The sequence below is a fragment of the Pleuronectes platessa genome, chromosome 15 (genome assembly GCF_947347685.1).
Source record: "Pleuronectes platessa chromosome 15, fPlePla1.1, whole genome shotgun sequence".
In the NCBI taxonomy this organism is placed as follows: domain Eukaryota; kingdom Metazoa; phylum Chordata; class Actinopteri; order Pleuronectiformes; family Pleuronectidae; genus Pleuronectes; species Pleuronectes platessa.
In genome coordinates, this window is record NC_070640.1 from 24,635,620 (window position 1) to 24,656,887 (window position 21,268).

The 21,268-nt window shown below is 38.8% G+C and overlaps 1 protein-coding gene across 2 annotated transcripts in view; it reads right to left on the bottom strand.

Annotated features, from left to right (window-relative positions):
- hlcs (holocarboxylase synthetase (biotin-(proprionyl-CoA-carboxylase (ATP-hydrolysing)) ligase)) overlaps positions 1 to 20,717 on the bottom strand; it is a 30,555-nt gene extending 9,838 nt beyond the window's left edge. The window contains exons 1-5 of one of the 2 annotated variants that reach the window (XM_053441459.1): positions 20,293 to 20,717; positions 12,222 to 12,362; positions 11,573 to 11,735; positions 9,237 to 10,273; positions 6,697 to 6,870 (exon numbers count right to left, since the gene is read on the bottom strand). In XM_053441459.1, the coding sequence (XP_053297434.1) occupies positions 6,697 to 6,870; positions 9,237 to 10,273; positions 11,573 to 11,735; positions 12,222 to 12,362; positions 20,293 to 20,562 (1,785 nt within the window). In that variant the 5' untranslated portion in view covers positions 20,563 to 20,717. The remainder of the gene's footprint in view (positions 1 to 6,696; positions 6,871 to 9,236; positions 10,274 to 11,572; positions 11,736 to 12,221; positions 12,363 to 20,292) is intronic. The other variant, XM_053441460.1, reaches the window with a different exon arrangement.
- Between the last annotated feature and the right edge of the window lie 551 nt (positions 20,718 to 21,268).

Genomic DNA, 21,268 nt, shown 5'->3' on the forward strand with positions numbered 1-21,268 from the left:
TAATGAAGGTTAGAGAGAAATGTTTTTAAGCCCTTTACAAGCTCTCCGATGTGAAAAATAACACTAAGAGGGAATATGACCAGTGAAGTTGAATTGCAAAAATGATTTACCAATTATATCTTATAATAACACTAAGACCTTCAGACATTTTTTGACTTTTGACTAACCCTAACTAGATTTGGAGTTATTGTGATATCAATATTTTCTGGCACATATCTGACATGGAATGACTACTGTGTTATTGGTTTATTGGGTCAAGGTATGGTTATACAATGCTATCCAATTCTGTGACAGCAATCAATTAGATACTATTGCAAAACTCTTGAATTGTAATATTTAATTGCTATAAATATTGAACCAATACCAATTTGTATATTTTCTTTCCCCTTCATATTTTACTGTAAAGATCTAAGCAACTTCTATCAGCACAGCAATACTGGTGTTACTCTAAGTTTTAGCCAAATTCTCAATTTCAAGCAACACTATAGGGCCCTTGCACCTTGGTGCATGTCAGGCGGCAGTATACCGGTACTGTAGATGCTGGGCCATTACCACAGGGCAACACAGAGGGATTTCTGAGCTTTGTTTGAATGGATCATGCACATGTCGTTGGTTTAAATAGATTCGACATTTGAAAACAGTAATTTCTTTTAAATGGAGAACAAGATACTGTGTAAGATGACCACTATAAGGTGACCACTGAGTGGGCACAGACAAATATTCTCTTGAGTAGTTAATATAAGAAATCATTCTTTTAATGCTGACTAATGTTATTTTAGTGCTGCTTAATAAATTGTCTTTACACACACTCACATTAACTTGCATATAAAAACATAGCAAAAGACAGAATTTAAGTTTTAAGAATATATTCATACTACCCATCATAAATATTTTTTTCAATTACGTATAAACTGAAATGAAAAGTGCAATAGAGATGAAATTAAACATTTATTTTGTATATATACGCGCTGCTCCATAAAATTAAGGGAACACTTAAATCACACAGGATCTCTTTTTACAAAATATTTCTGTTGAAAATCTTTACTGATGAAAATCGTGTAATTCGTTGAGAACAAAGTAATTTAAGAAGGGCCCATCAAAACCAGAATTATTAACCCCTTGAGAGCTGGATTCAAAACTACACCGAAATCAAAGGGAAACTTTGAAATCACAGGCTGATCCAACTTGTTTGAACTTTCATCACAACAACTCGTAAGGTTGTTCAGGAGGGTGTATGGCCGCAGCGTGCCTGTATGCAATCCCAACATCGTCTGGGCATGCTTCTGATGAGACGGTGGATGGTGTCCTGGGGGATCTCCTGCCAGACCTGGATCAGGGCATCAGCAAGCTGTGGAGGTACTTGGCGGCGACAGATGCACGGATAAATAAGGTCCCAGACGTTCTCAATTGGATTCAAGCCTGGGGAACGTGTGGGTCAGTCGATAGCAGTCAGGGAACCAATGGGTATGACATGGAGGAATCGCACAGACCTCCATGTCATAGCCACGATCATAATTTGTGGAAATTAATTGTCATAGCCATTCAAACAACTTTACTTGGAGAAAAAAATTCTTCCCGTACAGTCTTTTAAGTTAGCTGTTTTAAACCCCTTCTCAAAAAACACACTCTGGACCAAGGGTTTTTTCGCCAGCTACAGACCTATATTCAAGCTTCTTCTCCTGTCTTCGAGAAAGTTGTAGCCAATCAGCTGTTTTATTATCTCCAGAATAAGATTTTCATTCAGGGTTCAGAGCTCATCAAAACAGGGAGACAGCCTAGGCAAAAGTCACAGCTTCAGTAAATGCAAGAATGAAGGCAGTCCTATATTCATGCAAATGGTTAATGTTGGCTTGTAGCCCGTCCAATTTGGGTCTGAGGGAGCGCACAATAGCAAGGAGGATCACTACATGACTCCCGTTTAAGTCTGGCTCTGATTCCACCTGTCCTTTCCCCCTTCTGGTTACCATATTTTTGTTGTGGACAGAGTCGCCATGCTTGGATGAAACCATAGGCATGTGACCTAGGGACAAGTGTCAGGTTTGATGGAATGGTGGAGGAGAAGACCGAGCTGCGGCACAAAGTCTCTGGAATAAGTGACTCTTCGTCTGTCTGCGAGATCATTGGTGTTAGGGGTTAGTCCATGGATATCCATGTCGATGTGCGGGTAAAGACAGCAAGAGAGTTTGTGGTGTATTATTGTCCTGCGGTCACGGTTGTAAGCAAACAAAGACAGAACAGAGAGCTGGATAGATACAGGCATAAGAAAGTCGCTAGAGAAGCGTATGGAGGAGGCAGATGCCAGAGTTTTCACTACAGAGGACAACTACTGCGACAGTGGTACCCATCTAGCTGCCATGGACAGTACACACAGCATCCTCACAACTCATACATACAGGGTTCATACACATTTTGACCAATGGAATTCCATGACTTTTCCAGGACTTTAAACCAAATTTCCATGACCGAACATTTTGTGAAATCTCTGTGTATTCGCGAAAAAGTGACAATGTAGTATTCATACTAACAATGAGAATTCCAAGGCATACAGTATACTTTACATGACACAAACCCAAGTATGCCTGCTTATACTTTAGCGTATTTCTTTAAAAGCAGATGAATCATTTAAAACTCAGTGTAAATGAACTAGGGATGGGCATTCGATTAAATTGTCTAAATCGATCGTTGGGAGAATTAACGATTGATTTTCGATTAATCATTAATATTTTCATATTAAAATTCACTATTTATAGGCTATATTGAAATCATTGAGATCTTTATTACAAGATGAACAACTCTTGTGGCAGTTAAACGGGATTCGTTCACTGGTTACACTTCAAAATAATGGTGCTGTAGGGGAGAGCGGGGTAATGTGGAATTTTTTTTACATTTGCTCACGTCTAGGCGAGTTAAAATGATATATCAGTCAAATTTACACATTTCCCATTAATTCAGGACGTTTTCTAGAAATGGAAATGATCAGAATGTCTTCAAGTGAAAATATGATTGTCTGTCTCACTTTACCCCGGCTACGGGGGAAAGTGGTCCACTTACTTTTTCCACTTTAAAACTACCATAACAACACATGTTGTAATAGTTGAAATCCTGACAGCTAGATTGACAACCACTTATATCGGACTAGTAACAGAATCATGGGGATTGGTCAATTAAGCACATTTATGATTATTATGATTCATGTGATCTCTTGCAGACCCTAGCTTACCTGCACATTGTTTCTCTGTCCAATTGGCAGGGACAGGGATATTGTTTTTCTCTGCGTATTCAAATGCCAGTTCACGGCACTTAACTGGAGCAAGGCCATGGAACTGGTCAGCTAGTTGTTTCAAGTGTTTGGCAAGCTCCTCCTCCATCTCATCTGTGAATATTCTCTTTACCTCAGCTACTGCACCCCAGGCTACTGATTTTACTTTCCCTTTCTCTTTTTTCTTTATGAATCTTTTGAGGGCTGTCTTATCAATATTTCTATCCCTTCCAGCTTTTCTTAAGGACTTCTTTCTTTGCATGACCTCAGCGGCTGCACTCTCCATCTCTGCGAGGGGTGTTTGGCCCCAGGTTGTCTTCCTGGTGTATAGTTTCTTGGCATGATGGCTTTTCTACAATGTTTATCACATAAAAAATGTAACATATATAATGTAACATAACACTAAATTATGTTTAAGACTAAACTTAGCTTCTGTTTCATGGTGGGGTTAAGTGAGACACTGTCTCACTTTACCCCACAGGATTTGTCCCACAGCCAACATTCTATCTTATTTTATTGTATAGTGTGTAATTACTTGAGGATTGTTAGAAGAGAGCCTGAGACTCAAGCATTTCACTGCCAGCGACTGCTTAATGTTATTGTTGTGCATTTGACAAATAAAAAAAATTAAAAAAATCTTGAATCTTGAATTTTGGAAAAAAACTACATCTCTTAGCAATTCAGGCTAATCTTCAGCTAGCATTGATCAGATGGTTTAATATGTTGGAAGTACACCAACATGTATGATACAAGTTTTTCTACCTGATTCAATTTGTTTTGACACAACAGTTGATTAAGTTCAAAGCAAGACAATTTACTTGTACATGCAAAAAACACATTTTTGTGAAAAAACATACTTTCCACAGCAGCACCAACTTCTCCTTGATGGCAAGGGGGGAATGGGAGGGGCTTGAAAACATAATAGTCACATGACCACAAATGTGTTCCGTTGCCTAGATAGAGGGGGTGTCTCACATTACCCGATGTCCCACATTACCCCGCTCTCCCCTACTTTAAACTAAGGCCCGCTGGGAGCTAGCTGGATTTGACGGTTCTAGACCTCTCAGTCAAGTTGTTGTCATGCCCTAACTCCCGGAACCCCTCACATAGACCCGGGTCTGTCCGGGTTCCCCTACTCATGGACTGACGACCGTGTGCGGACATGAAGCGAGCGAGCAGCGGAGGCTAGCAAGGCTGCTTCCTCCAGCTGCTAACATCCTTGCTGTACTGCGTTCAAGGCAACTCGGACATTCCGACTTCCTGCCATATAGCGAACATGAAATAGTTTTCATCGACGAAACTCATCGTCTATTAATTATGCCCATCCCTAAAATGAACAACATGAAAATATTAATAAACAAATTTCCATGACTTTTCCAAAACTTTTGGGAGATAATTTTTTTCCATGACTTTTCCAGGTCTGGAAAAACACATTTTAAAATTCCATGACTTTTCCAGGTTTTCCATGACCGTACGAACCCTGTACGTAATTATCCCCTACATAGAGTCCAGGATTGCTGTATAGATTCATTGTTGCAACTGCACATCAAACCAGCATTAAATATTAGCAGAACTTCAATTTGGACATTCAATACATCTTTGCTTAACAGTGACCCCTTCTGCACATTTGTAACTTATCTCAGTTCTCACCAGAATCAAGTTTAAAGGTGTGTTCACACCGAATGTGGCGTTAATTGTACGCACATCGACATTACATACAAAGTTAACAACTCTCGAGTTGAAAAATGTAAACTCCTGGCACCGACCCGAGATAGAGGGTGATCGAACAATGTACTGCTCAGAGCCCTTCTCTGGTGTTTTCCACAACACGTACACCACAACAGATTTAGTTACTTCAGCCAGTAACTTTCTTCCGCTGGCACCCCCTGGTGTTTTCACAACATGTACAACGCAGCAACTTGATCGCTTCAGCCAGTAGTCCTCTCTTCCAGAGGAGAACAGGCAAATACTCCCCAGAATGAGTTACATGCTATTAACTCAAATAAACACAAATGGTCCCGTGGCTCGTAAACTTGTGTTGTCTTCAGTGTGAACACACCGTTAGAGGAAAACAGGAAAAATCTGAGGTAACTTGGCAAGAACACATACATAAACAAGCACCAACGGTCGCAGAATGAAAGCTCTAGTGAATAAGAAAGACTAAACTCAACTTAGATCATACCAGACACAAACAAATTATATTTTTACTAAACAGAAGTATTACGAGTCCAGTCCAAGTCCAGTCATTTGCTTGCCCACGAGTTGAAAAATCAGAACAACAATGGTAGGATCATAGTAGACCAAGAAAAACATGTTTTCTCCCTATTTGTGGACAACTTTCTTCTGTAGCCTCATTTAGTGCTCTGCTAAAAAACCTTCACATCTGCCGGAGCTTGCCCACACAGTTGGACAAGGAGCTAATTTTTTTAATTAATAACAATAGCAATACTCTTATAATAAAGCCAAAAACAAGACATTGTCAGCTTGACTTAAGGTTGTGAATGTATTTCAGGAAAGGTCCTCAGACCATAGGGCCTGGGGAACTATATTCGGTCTATATAGCAAATTATGTTGGACCATTTTTGCACTTCAATCAGTGAGGACATTTTTTCCAGTGCCCTTCTTTGTACAAAGACAAATGAAAAAATGAACTTTAACTGACTAAAAGATACTGCAACGAAGCCACACATAGTGCACTATGTACTTATTTTACTATATACTAATCCTCAATGTAAGGTTTGGATAAGCTTTTCTGCAGACATTTTGTGGCACAGAGCTAGCAGCTGTGTGCCACAATCTGCATTGCAGTTTGGAAAACATTCTCAAACTCTCAATTCCATTAGCCTGTTGCTTGGTGGCATTGAGTGGCTGGGGAAGCAGGGACAAAGATCACACAGTAATTTATATATTCAATAATAGAGACAAAAAAACCTGCAGTACTAATGTTTATTCTACTTATATTAACTTAATTCTATATCCATGGGAGGCTCAAATATTCCACTGAAACAATAGCATTGGAGCGTCAGATTTGGGGATGTTGCCAGAGCTGCTTTGAAATGACTGGGGTCACTTACTGCTTCTCAGCAAACTGTTGTTCCGTCTCCCCCTACAGGTGAATTTTTTCTTTAATGAAGATATGACTTCTATACTTTATAGCATTGCATACGTTGCAGTTTTAACTAAACTCTCTACTGAGTATATAATATTTACACACTTTTTTCAATAATTTCAAAGATACTCTTCTTTATTCTAGTCTGCCTTCAGTGGGCACATGTAAAATATATAGTTAACTTCAGTGTAAACCAAGATCTAACCAAATGCTATCAAAATGGAGCTCTCACTGCGTTGAGTCAATACAATGGCAGATCAATTTCAGAAGTACTGCCTGAACATCTTTGTATTGACATTCACAGACAGATGAGGACTGTGACTCTTACCAGAGAGATGGCCAGCAGGTGAATTGGGGTTGGAGTCAGATCATGGTTTAGCTCACAACTGAGTCCCAAAGATATGAGAATTTCCATCAAGACTTCATAACGCAGTGCATTGCTGACCTTCAGTTCATCAAAACTTTCAGTCGTCAAATTCTCAGGTGCAATTTCCAGGTGGACCTGCAGACAGGGAACAAAATTTGAAGCATTGTCTTACATATAAATTAAATTACAGCTTAATCAAACAATTTCTACTCCAATACTTAACAGCAATTTGATTTATCAGCTATCACATACAATTTTGTAGACCAAATTGAATAATGCGCTCCACAAAAAACTCTTGGATAATGAAAATTAACCATATTAGATGTTTTGCTAATTTGAATATTATTAATAAGAAAATGTATAGTACATATTATGACAATCTAACCTAAATAACAGACTGGGTCTATTCATAATATCTTTAGCATAGCACAGTGCATTACATGTTTATTTATTTATGAATTGTTGTTGTTAAGGGGATGCTGGGTTGGGGTGGGGGGAGGGCACATGGGACGGGAATTATGTAGAATACATTTCAAATGCTGACTGTGAGATATCCTGCTTTCAATTGTGTGTGTAATTTATGTTATGAAGATGGAGATTTCCAGCAGATCTTATAGATATCAAGTCAGTGTTCATTGCAGTGTTAAAGCTCAGAGGTGAGCTCGTAATCTTAAAACCTCACGGACTGGAAAGTGTGTTTGAGACAAGAGACAATTTACTTGCTGTATAATGTGGCAATTCCAATATCCACAGATTTGCAATTTTACAAAAAATCATGTTATTATTATTATTATTATTATTATTATCATTATCTTTATCATTCTTTGCTGTTTTTTTGTTGTTGTTCTTTCTCTCAACACATTAACTGTGATTATGCCTGCAACTGAAATGAGATGCATGCTACGCTGCTCTTCTAATTGACTCCATCATGAAATGTATGTTTTGTAAAAAAAAAGATATAAATAAAATAAAATAAAAATGTATCGTACTTTTTGGATTTTTACTTTATTCAAACCAAATTTGGTATTCAGCCTGGGGAACAACATTTCCATAATAAATGAGCAAGAGTGTTTTTTTTTTTTTTAAATGGCCACCATTCACCAAAATATCTTTCCAACAGGCGGGGCTTAGCATTTTCTCTTTAAAGGGGACCTATTATTGTTTCCCTACTGTCAGAGGTTCAGGTTTATATGGTTAGAAGCTTTTGGAAGTTTGTCAGTATGCATCTCCGAACTAACTTTTTGGGTTGAAAAGAAAAATGATATTAGTTTCCCTTTCCTAAAGAAAAACACACCAAGCAACAATGGATAGACTTTCTCTTTGCGGGCCAACAACAACCACAGGCAACCATCTTTGATGGTTCCCGAACCTTCGCAGAGGACTCTTTTTTTAACAGAGCCCAACATTAGGCTGGATTTGCAGCTTGGTCTCTGTTGAAAGATGGGGCTGTTCCCTCTGCTAAAGGGCTGTGATGAGGACCCAGAAACACAAGCAGTACCTAACATATCAGATGAATGTTATCGTTTCTGCTCACCTTTATATCGCTTTTTACTCAAACACATCACAACAGACACATCCAACACAGGACAGAGATACAGGATGCAGGATTGACCCTAAACCCACAGTCTTAGTGGAAACACATTTCAGCCATCACATGGTATGTGTTGGCACATAGATGTCCTATTGATCATCTACCAAATCTGAGGGCACACAACACTGAAAGCACATGTGAGAAATAGGTGTGTTTGTCATATGGTCACTAAAATTGTTTGAATTACTACTGAAGTAAAAAAAATGACAATTAGTTTATAAAATAAATATTTATAGCAGTTGACCAAGAGACTGGACCTGCTGGCCCAAAACAGCAGACTGGGCTTTCTTGCGAAGGGGATGCAGGAGCGGAATCTGAGCGTTAAAGGAAGAGTATGAAGAAACTAAAGTGTTTTCTGAACATTGGAGCCTGCAAACCTTTTTCGAGGTAGTGACTAGGGTTGTGCGATATTAGGGAAAAATGTGACCTCAGACAGCTCCACAGTTGGGTGAAGGCGCAGAGCCCGGTCAAAGCACCACCAACATATGTTCTGTTGTGATCCTAAATAATATTTGGAAATACTATATTGATTGTCGAATGTGGGTATGGCGTATTACTCAATACCTGCCATCTTATTCCATAGCTCAATTTGCTTTATGAATTTTAAATGTATTATTTTTATTATAAAAAAACAGTATGCATTCTTGGAGGATTAAATACACATTCTTTAGCCTTACCCATAGGGGGCACCACAAATAACAAAAACCGTATACCTAAAAAAAATAGATCAGAATGTCAAGTGCTGTCCAAAATCATAAATCAACATATTAATGTACTAATGGCCAGGGCTTATCATGTCTTTCATCATAACAATAATAAAAATAAAATATATAATCTTCCATAATTTTTTATATGTTTATCTTTGTAAACTGCTACAATCATCACTTTGAGTTATGTCAAATGTCTTTACCTGACAAAGGACAGCTTGTCCACCATCTTGTTCATGGGTAATTCTGACGATTACCATATCCCTCTGATGAGCGACCTCCCCTTTCAGCTCTCCCCAAAGCTCCACTTCCCCTCCTCCCAGAGTATCCCTGACATAGAAGTTCCCACTCGCCAACACGCTCAGTTCCAGCTCTGTGCTGTCTTCCTTGATGAAGTTCAGCCTGCTGACCATTCTTTGCCTCTCCCTGAATTTCAGACAAAGGCCTGCAGGACACAGGGTAGATGTAAGCCCCAAGACCCTGCCACCCTGGCTAAGGTAGGTGAGAAAGCGGGTCTGAAGTTGGGGGGTCAGGGCTTCCTCTTCTGCCACAACCAGGAGCCTGGTGTTGTCCATCCATGGATGGCTCAGAGCCTGCTGTGGTTGGAGATGATATATTACATGGTTTTCCATGTCTATACATTCTGATAAAACTTGGCAAACAGTTTGAAAACGCTCCTGGCAACCATCCGTGTACACCAGAACATTTGGTGGTTTGTTATTACAGTCAAAACCCCCACTTTGACAAAAAAAGCCTCCAGTGTCTTGGTGATGTTCTTCCAAACTCTTAGCTCTACTATCCAGCTCAACTGAGTTATCATCAGGAAGGTCTGGAATGTTCTCCGCTGATGCATATTTAACAGAGATGATGGTGCTGTTTTCCAACTGCAAACATTCATGGCAGCTGGACAGGTGGAGGTGGTGTCCATGGCTCTCCATAAGATGATTATCCCCCATGGAATGAACTTCAGAGTCACCAACCAGTCTTATATCCTGGGTACCATGGAGTGGCTCTGACCCTCTTCGTTCCTCAGTCCTCCTCTTTGCCTGTGGGGTGAGGAGAAGGCTTCCTTTATGGCTCTGTGTGTGCCGGTGGTCAGCTAATAGGTTACAGGGTAAAGGTTCAACAACACCCTCTTTAGTCTGGGTACAACAGAGCCATTGAGATGTCACAGTCTTTGGGCTCTGTCGACATTGTTTCTCCACCAGCTCACTGAGAGTAGATTCTTTGAGGACAACAGCTAAAGGAATGTCACAAAAATGATAAAAAATATTAATTATCAGTGGAGTCTGACTTACAATTCGTACAGAAAAAACATATCACAATAATTTCTTTTGACAAGGTCTTAGGGTAAGGATAAACCCTAACACCCCTAACCCTAACCGATTGATTATATATTGGTTAATTAGTTATGAATATACCTCAAACTGAATTAAGTAATTTTTCAACCAACTGGTGAGAGGAAGAAATTGCTCAGGAATTAGGGGTGGGTACCGAATTCTGTACTTTAAGGGTACCGACCAGGAACCAATTTACGTTAAATCAATCTGTGCCTAATTTCTGTACATGCGAGCGCATCGGGGTGAGAGATTATATATACATGAGTGAGAGTAAAAGAGAGAGTCTAGTTAGATAAAGAGAGAGAGAGAGTAAGACCATGTCACTCAACTCTGGAACGTGATCAATCAGAGCTTATTTCTGATCAGTGCACACAGTCAAAACAATGGCGAGTCAAAGCGTTCTCAAGTGTGGCTACACCTTATGAAAATGTACACAGACAAAGTTTAATGCAATATTTGTAAAGCTAAATGCAAAGCTGGCAAAAAGAGTTTCAAGGGTACACAGTGATGTAGCCAAAGCCAATCCACTTGAAGTAACTGGGCTAGGCTAAAAACATGGTGTCAATGACTCAGAGTTGAATTTGAATGTCAGAGCTTACGGACACTGGGAAGAAAACACAGGAGAAGTATTGAGGCATTTTGTTTTTTTCCTGTGGTGTTTTTCGTTGAAAGTAACGGTCACCATTTACTTCTATTGGATTAGGCTGCAATGCTGTTTATCCCTGAAACTCCTAAAGTGTTTTGTGGACTCAAATACTCCACCCACCCCTCCAAATGCATAGAGGTGAAAAGATAATGAGTGAATTTGTATTTAACAATGAACTATCATTATAAGTAACGTTATGGCCGAAACTTAAATATGAAACCAATACAGTGGAAACGTTTTAGAATGATCATGTCTCCTCCTGGGGAAGGTGGGCATCTTTGGGGTTATTATATAATGGTACCAGTTCATATGTGATTGGTAACCAACCCTATCAATTAAACATGTGAACATTTTAGCAAACAGTTACCTATTGACAGATCCTGCATAGAAAAAGCGTTATCACTCATCTGCGGCATTGATGAATTTTACGTCATACATTAAATAATATGTATATTGCAAGATATTAATACACAGATAATATGTTCTAAAGCATTATGAAAATTCAACAAATTATAAAAAGGGCAAATTTGTTATATAATTAGAGGTAACATACGGACTATCTTTGAAGGCAAAAGTCCATTGTCTAGCTGGAGGCAACCTTCTAGAAAAGCAACTCCAAGACGAATGAAGTTATCGACATTGCTCTGAGCCACCACCCTGAAGGGCTGGCCAGGGCTGTAGGCCAAAGGAAGACAATAATCGGACCACTTCAGCACCTGCACATAACACATACCACAAGTTATTTCACACACTCCATTGTTCCATAGCACAGGAAAAGCCGGGATGATTAAGTCCTATTAACTATACTGATAGGACTACATCACAGGAGTGATTTGTAAGTAAGCAATTCATTTAATGCTAGCAGCTGGCAGCATTCACTCAGAATTTCTCCAAGAAATGCACCAGTCTTAGTCACTTTAACTTAGTTGTCCATATATTAGTTGTAAGGACTGTACAGAATGTTTAATTCTGACTGGTAAACGTATAAATGATATACCATTTAAAGTAAAGATAATAGTTGATCAATTTGGGCAGAAAATTACACAAATGTGAATACATACAATCAACTATATATATATTACTGAATAATGAAATTGTGTGTTAAGGAATTGAGGTCAAACCCTGTCTGCTAAAAGTAAGGTTTGCTAAATAACAATAATAGCTGTGACAAGTTTACTTGTAAACTTATGCGTCGGGCCTACTTTCTTATTCGATGTGTGACGAGAATGGCAGCCCACTCTGGATTCTGTTGCTTCTATGATGAATGAAATATTCTCTATTTGTGGACCACAAATCAGAGAGGACCCCAACGGCACAGTCCATTTGCTGAGGTCATCACATGCCTGGGGACAGAAAATAAATCAAAAAACTTCATTAGACATTTTAGTTTATAGAAATGTGGTAATATTCAATGGCGGACCCTTTATCGCGTTTCGCGTCAGATAATGGTGGTGGACCACGACAGAGGTGGCAGCTGATGATGGATCCTAAATGGCGGCAGTGGACAATGACTGTGGACTATAGTGGCATCCGATCTTGATTGTGGATCATAATCTTGCTGGCTGCTAACCATAGACTATGATTGCAGCAGGACTGCTTGATATATAGTATTGAAGTTATCCTTATGTTAGTTATCCCAAAATGTTTACCCTCATCATTGCTGCAATAAACTTTAATCTTGATGATGTTCTCCTTGACACTTGACATCTATCTCACTTCTGTCTGTCCTGGGAGAGGGATCCCTCACATGTGGCTCTCTCTGACGTTTCTACGTATTTTTACCCTGTTAAAAGTTTTTTTTTGTAGTTTTTCCTTACTCTTGTTGAGGGTTAAGGACAGAGGATGTCAAACAATGTGACAAATTGTGATTTGTGATTATAGGCTATACAAATAAAATTTGATGATGATTGATTTATAAAATTCCGGCTGAAGCAATTTTATGCAACTAAACAAATGACAGAAACTTATTTTTCTTATTGATTATTTATTTAAGCCTCGGAAAACACATTGAGGAATAAGACCCTCATTTACAATGGTGCCGAGGGTACAATGAACAGTTAATAAATTGAGAAAATAAATAAATAAATAAGAAGTGAAATAAATATGCATATATACATACAGCAACACATGGGAAAAGGTCACAAACAATCAACCCTGACGATTCAATAAAAATACTATAAAATACAATGGTTAAGCCTAACCCAACTTACAGTTACAATCACTGCAGGAGAAGCCAGCCGTACATGAAACAAGACTCGAGAATTCCCTTAATGAAATAAATGAGGCCAACTTTAAAGATTTTTGGACCTCATTCCAGATGAAGGGTGCCTTATAACAGAAAGCTGTCTTCCCCAAGTAAGTGTTAACACGAGGCAGATATAATGAAAACCTGGGAGCGGGTATTGAGGTTATTACAATTCCAGCTGATCAGAGAGGAGAGATATAATGGCAGTAGCCCAATGATTGTTTTGTAAATATAGATCTTCCAATGACCATCCCTTTTTGTGGCCAGGGCTGGCCAGCCAACTTTGTTATAAAGAGTACAGTGGTGTGTGCCATAGCGGTCTCCAGTGATAAAACGCAGAGCAGAATGGTATACAGCATCCAGGGATTTCAGTGTGGTTTGGGATGTATTCCCATAAATAACATCATCATAATCTAAAACTGATATAAAAACTGACTCAATAATGCGTTTTCTGGCAAGGAAAGTGAAACAGCCCCTATTTCTGTAGAAAAAGCCCAATTTTATTCTTAGCTTTTTTACGAGTTGATTCACATGTGGTTTAAAATCAAGCTTCTCATCAACCCAAATGCCTAGATACTTATAGCTGGTGACCCTTTCCAGAGCGGTACCATTTCTAGAGTAGAGTTTTAAAATGTTAAAATCAATGTTTCTAGCTTTAGTAAAAATAATCCATTTGGTTTTGGCACAATTCAGGACTAGCTTCAGGTCACTTAACTGCTTCTCTAGCATGTGGAAGGAGAGCTGCAGTCTATTTACTGCAGAGTCAATGTTGGAGGCACTACAATACAGAACTGTGTCATCCGCATAAAGATGAACCTGAGAAAGTGGAGTGAGTGTGGAGGCAATTTCATTGATATATATTATAAAAAGTAAAGGTCCAAGGACAGAGTCTAGGGGTACCCCCTTGTCAATATCTAAAAAAAAGTGGAAGTTATTTTTCCCACCTTTACACATTGGGAGCGACCAGTAAGATAACTGTTAAACCACTGTAGGCTCTTATGATCAAAGCCGATAAGTGATAATTTGTTTAAAAGCAGATGGTGGTCAACCGTGTCAAAGGCCTTTGAGAGGTCCACAAATAGTGCGGCACAATGTTGCTTATTGTCCAGGGCAGTAGTGAAATCATTCACTACAAGGGAGGCTGCAGAAATAGTGCTATGTCGGGCTCTAAAACCTGATTAAGATGGACTCAAGAAAGAGGTTAGTGATAAAAATTATTTTAGCTGGGAATTAATAAAGAATTCAAGAATTTTTGAGAGACATTATAATTTTGAAATTGGCCTGTAATTGATCATATTATTCGTGCTACCACCCTTGTGCAGTGGGAGAACATGGGCTGTTTTCCAGGTATTAGGAAAAAATGCGATCTCGATAACATTGTTTAATATTGCGATGATGATATGACTTGCGATAAATAAACATAAACAGTCCCTGGCTATGGACGCAGAGACCACAGACAGCTCCACAGCTGGAAGAAGGCGCACAGCGCCACCAGGTCCAGAGCTGACACTGGGGAGCCATACACAGCTCCACTAAAGCCTGAAACATGCTTCTGCGTTTTCATGGGCCCGTAAGCGCAAGAGCCCTTCCGGGTCCCTTACGTGCTTATGTATCCCTCCTTACGTGCTGACGGGTGTCGACCCCCTTTTCTCAAATTTACGGCAAAGCTCCGCAAGCTCACTCAGCCCGCAAGGCTGTGATAGGTCTGCTCTACATCCCTTCTGGAGCTGCATTTCCGGTTTCATGCCCCATAATACAGGCAGAAACAACGGGAGATTTAGAAGAATGAATATGGACCAAATAGAAGAGCGTTTGGCAGAAGAGATCCGAAAGTATGTCCACTTGTATAACCCGTCACTGACTGGCGTATTTGTCTGCCTGAAAAGGGCTACAAGGAGCCGCAGTAGCTATGTAAATAAACAATCGATGAAGAAGAAAGAAGGCGTCTCTCAGGTCGTCTTCGACAAAAAGCATTACTCCGCCTAGTGTTCTGGCGCGGAATTGCTTGTAAGACGCGCAACGGTTGGGGAAGCATGAATGACAACGAGTCTTGCGCCACAGCGGCGTGAAAAGACGCAGACGCAGTCGCAGAAGCATGTTTCAGGCTTTAGTCCACTTACAGTGTTAATATGGGTCTTTTCTTACATGTTTGGATGGTGAAAAGTATTTTTTTAAAGTCTCTGAATAAAGATTTGACTCATTATGAAAAGTATCGATCATTATGTGATGATCAGTTTCGATATTGTGAAGACAAACAAATCAACTTTTAAACTCCAGCGACGTAAGCAAAAAAAGAAAGAAAGAAAGAAAAAAGAAAGACTGTGGGTGCGCTGTTACTTCCCTCAGGTTCTGGGATCATAAGTAAGTTTCATAATTCGTTTATATAATCAACCGCTCATAATGATGAATCTGACTCGGGACAATCGTGATCACTAGAAGTTTCCACAGTAGAATTTAGTCGGAGGAGGCGGAGCAAGATTTGACAGAACCGCGTCACTCCGTCAAATCTGTTTTCAAATTCTGTTTTTTCTCTTATTATTATATTTATTATCTTATTATTATCTTCTTCCGCCAATGATTCACTGACGGAAAAACCTGTCAATGATCTGAATGTCTTTCATTCATCATGTACAAGATATAGGGAGAGCACCTGACTAAATACCTCAGAATCTCAGTAAATTACCCTGTCCCTGAGACACTCTCTCAAAAGACAGTCATAAGAAATGTTTATTTTTCCAAAGCAAGAATAATCTAATATTTTAAAAGGGAATGCCAACTGTGCAAATAGACAAATGACAAGAACCAAATTCTCAAAGTAGAGTGAGTATGTCATGCTCTTGTTTCTAGCTGATCGTAGATAGTGGTGGTGGTTTAACTATTAGTTAAAGTGTTTTCTGTCTTGAATATAGTTATTAGGGACCGAGCACTCATGCTAGCGAATGGAAGGACGAGGAGGTAACAAGGGTTCACCAATCGCATCGATTTTTGTCCCATGATGATGACTGATCAGCTGAAATAGATTCTATAGATCTCCGATCTTGGATCTTAGAGTCCAGTATCACACAGACCGACCGACGGAACTGAAACATCCCAGAACAAACACAAGCATGTAATAATTCTGTTAAATTCTATAGATTAGGGACATCGCAGTTGTCTCTGAATTTAATAATCCTGCAGTTTTGGAGGATTAAATACGAACATGAGATACAACAAATTCCTTCATATTCTGATAGTGTGAAGCGATTTATGAATAAAGATCTCAACCTTTGAATTAGATAATTTTTTATTACAGGCTCAATTCACTATTGTCCTCACTATCACTCACTGTATTATTCACAGCAGTGTATCAGTGCATTTACTTTATTAATTACATCCCTGCTGTGGAACCCAAAGGAAATCTGTCTTTCTTCACCCCCACCTCACTAACAAACACCTTGATGTCAGTGTAAGAGAGTTTTGCTTCTTCTCATTGCTAATAATTAAATATTCATGAGATGCCTTTCATTGACCATTTATGGGTGAAAGTGGGAGTGTAGAGGGTGGACTTTGAGGCAGATCCACGTACGTGTGGAGTTTGATTAATAAAGTGAACATTGCGTTCTTTTATAAATCAGATTTTGGGTTTTTGTGCGCACGTACACCTTGAGTATGAATCCTATGCAATGTTTTAGAAATGAGACCCCTGAGCATTGTACAGTGGGCCACATGCAGTCCTTTGGCTGTCCCTAACCAGCCTGTGTGAGGTCAAGAGGAAATTAGGAATCAAACTTAAAAAGTGCACATCATGCACAGAATACAGCTACATTCCTTTATTTTGAAGGCAACTTTTGTTTTTTATGAACGTGGATTCTGAATGCAAGCAAGCGTATGCTGCTTCACTGAAATGTTTTGGCAAACAGTTTAGGAACGCTGTGAATTAGCCGTTGGCCCTCAAAAAAGACATACTTCTAAGTATTTATTTACTGAAGTCAAGGGTAAAGATGTGTGCTTAGTTTGTAGAGAACAGATGGCTGTGTTTAAGATTAACAATTTGAATCGCCATCTTAGATCTTGAATTTGCTGTTGATGTCACTGCAATAACCAATGAGCTATATACCAAACTGCAAGGCAAAGACCTATTTGAGCATGAAATGTACAGCTTAGTGAAGGCTTTCATGAGAAAGTTGCAGTTTCTTTCAAGCCAGTTGGAGGATAACATTGTTAACCGCATGCCAAAAGAAGCCACACCATCAGCTGATCGCCTAAGCAGGTACTGATCCATGTTAGGGGCACTGCATGGTGTTTTCAAGGATATTTCAAAACAGTTGAGAGTGAAATCTACATGATATCTTCTCCCTTCACATGCAGTGTGGATAATGCACCCAGTGATGTTCAGCTTAAACTCATTGCATGTTAATGAAGAAGTGTATCAGTAAACAGTTAAGCTTACTACGACTCTGTCTTCATTGGCAACAGTTTCACTTGGTGTTTAGTGAGTTTCTATACACCCTTCACGAGAACACAAAAATAAATGAATAGGTACCAAACAATACTGAAGTTTACTTTGTGTTAATTTGATTCACTCCAGAGTTTTAGATACGTATATAAAAACACATTGAAAAAACAAAGCCAGGACATCAGGTTTAAAGTGACTGGAACAAACCAGATTTATGAACCAACATCATCGGTTGTAACTAAACACATGCGTTTTTGTTTAAATGAAGCGCAACTGAGATAGGCAGACGCAGACACATACACACACACATACACAATCTTGCAGACAGAAGAGAAGTTCATATATTCAAAAACCCCAAGGTATAAAGTATCTCTGCAAAAATATTAGATTTCCAATAAGATATTTGAATTAAACAGCTCTAGCAATCTAAAAGCACTGAGAGAGGACATAAGGAAATCGACAGTCCACCCTTTGTCACTCTGGGGTATAGCTGATGTTATAAAATGAATTTTTTGCCCAGACTTCTTTCTTATATCAGCCATATCATTAAAGTTTCCCCAGAAATGGTTTAAGGAAGTTTACAAATTATTTATTAGCTTTCTATTGCGGAATAAGAAGCCTAGAATTATAATCTTATATTATCATAAGAAAATGGCCATGCCTAGGAGTAGGGATGTCACGATATGAAATTTTGGTGCCACAATTATAGTGAGAGGAAATATCACGGTTTCAAGGTTTTCACGATTATCGATACTATAGAAAGAAAAAGACACAAAACAAGCAATAAATATCTAATATAAAGCTAATAATACAGCTAATGAACTAAAATATTAACTATATCAACTATATCGTAACGTTTGGCTATTTTAAAGTAATTTATGTAAGCTATTTTATTTAGTTTTTGTGGAAGGTTGGTCAGTGAATTTGTGTTTCCTTTCATCATAAGCAGTCCTTTATTGGACCTTTATTTTGAAGGCTCACCAACGGTAGTTGTTCTGTTTTGGGAGAGAATTGTCTTGGCTCAAGTACACACTCTTCGCGTCCTTATTATAGTATTACCTCTCAGTATAGGTGAATTAAAATCTTTCTACATTTATAATGTTTAATAGTAAGAGAGATAGTGACAGAGAGAGGGGGTGTGTCAGCCGCTCCTTTGGAGCTGGTAAGAAACCGAAAGTAAACAAGGATTTCTCAACTCGCTTTGGACTCCTCTGATGGACATCATCATTAAAGCCCTATGAGACGAATTGTAATTTGTGAATATGGGCTATACAAATAAAATTTGATTGATTGATTGATTGATTAGAGATCGTAGATTTTACAATTCTTACAGTTATGAAACCATGACATTATGAAAAAGCGGTTACATAAAATAGTAACATTGTTTATTGCAACACACCTACCTAGATGGAAGAATGGTCCAGCTGTTCCTGATGTCCATCTTTAATACTTTTTAGCATACAATGCAAGATTCTCACTGCCATAGGCATATACAAATTTAAATGTAGGCCGCACGACTTTTCCGAAATCTATCGTCATCTCAATATTAAAATGCGGGATATACGTATCGCAAAAGACTGCAATACATTCGCAATGCATTCATGTTCTGCATGTTAATATATTTGGCCAATCAGATCAAGCCTTTTTCAAGCATTTTTCGTCAATGAATAATTGTCGGAAGAAGATAATAAGAAAAGGATAGAGAGAAAACTGAGATTTGACGGAGCCACTTCCTCCCGAATTTATCCACCTCCTCCCTACTAAAATTGTACTGTGGAAAACTATTAGTGATTACATTTGTTTATCACTATGAGAAGTTGATTATATAAAATAATTGTGTAGCTTCTCTATGATGTACATATTTCTCATTCTCACTGGTAACGGATTGTAAAATAAGACTTATATGCATCAGATGTGCAAAAGAAGCTGTATGAAATTAATGGCAGGTGTTCCGTAGGGAATACATACTGTATGGCTCATATTTTATCCAGGTTTGTAACTTGATGTAGAAAAACAAAATGTATGTTTGTTCATAAAGTGAGAAAGGAAAAATGAAAATAATGGTTTGTTGTAATTATAAACCAGATATTTAATGAATTTCTGGAATACTAAAAGATAAAATACAATTATTTCAAAGATATAGCAAAGAAACAATCAGCCATGCATGAAATAACAAAGGTAAATAATACGGTTAATTTTTTTACCCATGTTGTTTATTGGAAGGGTGGTGCTACAAAAAATAGTTTTATCCAAAAAGAAAGGAAAATTTTAAATAAGGATTTGTGATGATCAAAATCAGGTTAATTGAGCAATACCTGAAATACTAAATGATGCAATAAATTTATTGCAAAGATATAAAGTTGGTTTTTTTTGCCGCTCCACCTATCCGTTTCACTATACCGTAAAGGCACACATAGACATGCAATCCATGAGGGCTAACTTTACTGCGGTACATATTCCATCGGGGTCAAAGAATGGTGGCTGGCAAAGGAGATTATTTGGACTTTACGAACGCACCCCAGTATCCAGTTACTATTGATTATATACACATTAAATCATGTAATTTGACTGAACGTTAGCTAAGGTATCACACCTGAGGATCCGTGAGATAGACAGCCTTGTCTCCCAGCTGAAGGAAGACAATGTCCTCGGGTGGAAGTGAGCCGAGATATCGCCGTGCATCTGCTTGGACTTCAGCTGGCGTTGCTCTGGCTGGAACTGAGGGCGAGCTTGAGCAGAAGCTGAAGGTAAAGCTGCTGCCTTTTAGTCTGGAAAGACTGTTGCGGATCAGAACCGAGTAGCACTTGTGAAACTGCACCCACATGTAGACGTAGCACAAGGTTATTAACATCTTAACCAACATGCAGGGAGAGTGCCATTGTGTCTGTTATTAATGCGTCAATTAAAATTATTCCCAAATGACAAAATGCTGCAAACGTATTCAGCTGTCAAGTCTTCGAAGGCGGGTTGACCGCAAGCAATGACTAGACAATCACTTCCGGTGCAAGCTACTACTTCTTCTTCTTCTTGTGGTGTTTATTGGCGGTTGTCATATCTTCTTATACGTGCACTACCGCCACCTTCTGGACTGGAGCGTTGAACAGTAAATGAGCAGAAAACAGGACTAAATTAAAATATATTTATTTTCTTCAGTCCTATTCCTCTTAAACAGTTCATTAGAAGACGATGTGTATTCCTTGATGTCTTTCATAACAAATGCTTAATTTAATAATTAGCTTTTTGCCTTTCATTGGCGGTGGACTATGGGCAGAAAAGGTCTCTGGTTTGTCTCTAGTTTGACTCCACGGAGAAACAACAAAAAGACGAACCTGGATTGATCTGTCCAAAAATCCAAGAGGATTCTCCCTACCCTGTCTAGTGCCCCTGAACAAGGCACCTTACTCCCCCAACATCTGCCCCCCGTGCGCCGTACATGGCTGCTCAATGCTCTGTGTGTCCTGCACCAGATGGGTTAAAAGCAGAGGTTACATTTTCCTACAATTGCATGTCTGTTCATGTGTTTGGGACAAATAAATGTATCTTAATCTTAAATCTCAAGAACTATATCA